General features: G+C 54.2%; 1 protein-coding gene across 1 annotated transcript in view; it reads right to left on the bottom strand.

The window, feature by feature from the left end:
- Positions 1-1044: 1044 nt before the first annotated feature.
- Positions 1045-3869, bottom strand: part of XPC (XPC complex subunit, DNA damage recognition and repair factor) — a 29340-nt gene continuing 26515 nt past the window's right edge. Inside the window, exons 14-16 of the mRNA XM_025884660.2 lie at positions 3774-3867; positions 3134-3223; positions 1045-2051 (exon numbers count right to left, since the gene is read on the bottom strand). Coding sequence (XP_025740445.1) covers positions 1836-2051; positions 3134-3223; positions 3774-3867 — 400 coding nt within the window. The 3' untranslated portion in view covers positions 1045-1835. The remainder of the gene's footprint in view (positions 2052-3133; positions 3224-3773; positions 3868-3869) is intronic.

Here is a 3869-nt window from a genome sequence, read left to right as displayed (position 1 = left end):
CCTTGCCGTTACTCCTTTTTTGAAATTTCTATCTTAAACAATTCAGCCGTAGAACTGATTAAGAACCGTATGAATTTTTAGAATTCAGTTCTTAAGTAGCTTTTAGTGGTTAAAATAGGTTTCAATTTTTCTTAAAAGGGCAACTCGGTATTTTTAGCACTTACAAGCCTTATCTACCAAAGCCCACTGTTTTGGATTGATTTAAAGGACTCAAACGTCCCCCAGCTTCAGAATGCGTCAGAAGAGGTGGCTGGAGCCACAGTGGGACATCGTGTGACCCCCCCCCCCCCCCGCCCAGGCTTTAGGTTGGCACAGACCCGAGTTCCAGCCCCAAGCCTACCACTGCCTGGCTGTGTGACAGTGGCGAGTCTGCGATCTCTGGGTCTCAGCTTCCTCATCTAGAAGATGGCAGTGAAAATGGCTTTTGTCCCTACGGCGCTGCAGCAGGGACTCGATGAGCTCAGGCCCACGAAATGCCTGATGGACGGCCCAGCAGCTTTTCCCTTTTGCCTCCTGTTCGGAAGCCATAGGTAGCTGCTGAATGGCCACTCTGGAGCTGTCACTTTTTGTGACAAGGTTTGAAGCAGGTGATTTCCCAAAACCTGCTCTTCTTTCTCAGACCTGAGGTTCCATTCCCTCACGCCTCCAAGGAGCTGACATCTGCCCGAAGAACAAGTTGCTGACTTCCAGGAGAGAGTGCGCTCTGGCGCCGGAAGCTTGAGGCACTGCGGTTTCCATGGCAACCCCGGTTGGTTTCTCCACACCAGCCTTCCAGCCAAGCTCTTGCTGCAGATGAGTCACACCGCAAGTGTTTTGTTTGTTTCCCTTGGAGAGAACTGGCTCAGAGTTTTAATGGCTCCCGTCAAAGGTTAAGTAACAGCTCTCCCCGCTTAAACGTAGAAAGAAAAATTTCCATGTGTGGAATGAGGAGTTCCCAGTCTACCTGAGAACCAAACCTGGTCTTTAGTCTCAACACGCGCACAAATCACTGTCATGCAGGTGTTCTTAGCTGACCATAAATCTGGAAGAAAAGGCAGAGCTGAGTCTTTTTAGATAAATGTTTTATTTCTTCCTCAAAGCGTTACAAAAGTTATTTCTCCTGAATTATCTACAATGCATAGAGCTTTTATAAACTTATCCATGATGAATAAAATCTAGTTGAACACTGATCCACTTTGACTAACATTTCTTTAACTTTCAGTGTTTTTCCTTTTCTTCCCTGATTTTAGCTCTTTGTTCCAGTCTTCTGCCACCCTGAAGCATTACTTCCAAAAAGTAGATCCCACCACCACCATTAATCTGAGATGCCCCTACTTCCCACCTGCTCTCCCCCACACCACAAAGAGGCAGCGTCAGGCAGTGTTAGTACACCTGGCTGAGGGAAAAAGGTGTGGCCTGCAGGGAAAGGGTCCCACGTCTGCAGGAGAGGCAAAAGCACGAGGGTCTGACAGATGAAGAACTCACCCAGAAGAAGGAACTGCTGCTGCATTTCTAAATTGCCCACTGGTTTCTGTGAAAAAAACGGACTCATGTTTTCAAAGGTGGGCCAAGCAACATCTAGGTGGCGGGGCAGTCTCCTAGGAAGTGTTCTGGAGCTCAAAGCAGAGGGTGTGGGAGCAGACAGCTTTGAAAGCCCTACCCTGGGTCTGTCTTGACAAGGCCCGGGGCCAGCCCAGGCCCACGGCACCACCTCAGCTTGACCCCTCTGTCCCCCAGCCCTCATCCATGGTGCACACAGCTTCTGGGTCTTCTCAGGGGAGACGCCACCACCACCAGGGCCGGCGCACCCCCCGGGGGCCCCGCGTAGCACAGGGTGCGACAGGTGGCCACCCCCATCACAGCCTCTCAAAGGGGAACAGGTGGGAGGCCGCAGCCGCCTTCTCCCTTTTGGTCTTCTTAGGGCACTTTAGCTTCTGCTCTTCTTCAGCCTCTCGGTTTTGGGGCCAGGAGGCAGCCAGGATCCTCGATGCTTCTGCTTGAGAGCTGGTTCCCTCCTCTTCATCAGAAGAGAGTCCATCTCCGGCAGGTGCTTGGGGAGCTCCTGCCTCACTCTGGAGAGGGAGGGACAACAGCAGGCCGGGAGTCAGCCATCAGATGGCAGGGAGCACCGCCAGGGGGCAGTCAAGCGCCCAGGAGCAGCCGGCCCTGAGCCAGTGACTCTGGGAGGACAGGGGCACCACGTGGGGCTGGGGGAGCCTCACACTGGGGACTCCGTCAAGCAGGTACTGGAGAACTTGCCCTGGGCTCAGGGCTGGGAAATGCAAAGATGTTTACGCAGGAGACTGCCCTCAAGGATCGTACAACCCAACCTAAGAGATCCCAGGACTGGTGCTTTGCACTTCTTTACCTCACTTCTGTACAGAAGCGCACTCATGTCTTTAACCGCCCCGGACCAGCTCTCCCTGCCAAGTGCTCCGAGGAGGCGCTCCCTGACTGCAGGGCCAGCTGGGCGGGGGAGCTGGGCATGGAGGCTTTGGCTGCACGAGGTGAGAGCGCATGGGGGGACGGAGTCAACATAAAGCCTGGTGAGAGGTCACCAAAGGGATGTGAGGGAGGAGTGTGACAAAAATATTTTGCCACTTTTAAAGGCAAACTGGCAGCAGTTCGGGGTTGGAGACGGGGAGACAACAGGTATGGTTATGGTTGTTCCCAGAACACATTTGTGTGTCTGACCCAATACTGATCTCACCACACCCGCTGCGTGGAGGGGCCTCTCTGCCCCTCTGGGAGCCCCTTGAGGGCTGCATGTCAACTCCGCACAGGCTGGCCCAGCCCAGGGCAGGTGCCATGAAACATGACTTAAGTGAGCAACCCCAGGCCTTGGAGGACGGCCACAGGCGCAGGGAGCCCGTCTCTCTCTGGATCGGTTTAGCACGAGATCAGACCCCCAGCAGACACCTGCTTGTGGCAGACGGGAGCAGGACACGGATGTCGGGGTCGGGCTGGGGGCTGCAAGAGCCAGCTGAGGTGGACTCCAGGGACACCTCTCCCAACAAGGTTAGCACACAGATGTCTCAGAGACACAGGACTGTGGTGTCAAAACACAAGGCATCTCTGGGCAGAATCCGGGCCCATAGCTCTGGGTCCCCTTCTCCCACCTGGGCTTGTCTTCTTTCCAAAGAGCTGCACTGACCTTGTCCCCATAGCGAAGCTTCAGCCTCTCCCGGATGAGCAGTCCCCTGGCCAGCAGCTTCCAGTTCCCCAGGGCCCGCTTCTCTCTTTTCTGCAGGCAAGATGAAACGGAGAACACAAAATGTTAAGTACTGTCACTTTCAGGAAAAGTGTCAAGATGGAGTCTATGAACATATAAAGATCCAAAATAAGACTTTTTGGTTAAAAGAGTCCCTCAACCATGCCGAATCTGTTTTAAAAGGAGTGTGATTTATAAAGTGATGCACATAAAAGGCAGCAAAACAGAAGCCTCTTTTTAACTGGTAGTGACCCTAGGATCTTCAAGGAGGAGGCTTGGACCATAGCAGTTCCCTTCAGCAGAGTCAGGCGTGGACGGCAGGTGCAGTAGCCCCTGGAGCCGGGGTCCAGTACACCGTGGACACAGATGCTGGACGGTGAGGTGGAGGCAGGACCCTGTTTATCTGGGGCTGGCTCCCTAGGGTGCCTTCTGCAAAGTCCGAGAGCCGGAAAGGGCTTTGGGGCACGTGGCCTCTCCTGTTTTAACCCACCATCAAGTGAGGCACCTGCCCCACCTGGGGGCTCGTGTTCCCCTGCCACTCTGCTTTCGCACCTCAGGCCCCCGCCCTGGCCAGACGGCTCACCTCCTTCTCCCGCTTCTCAATGAGCGCCTGCTCATTCTCCCAGGCGGCCAGGAGCACGTCTTTGTATTCCTCGCAGACAATGTACCCGTCGGTTCT

The sequence above is a fragment of the Callorhinus ursinus genome, unplaced genomic scaffold (genome assembly GCF_003265705.2).
Source record: "Callorhinus ursinus isolate GAN/ISIS: 27379988/994484 unplaced genomic scaffold, GSC_fseal_2.0 scaffold15, whole genome shotgun sequence".
NCBI lineage: Eukaryota > Metazoa > Chordata > Mammalia > Carnivora > Otariidae > Callorhinus > Callorhinus ursinus.
The sequence above is the reverse complement of the archived record's forward strand: the minus strand, read 5'-3'. Positions and strand labels throughout refer to the sequence as shown.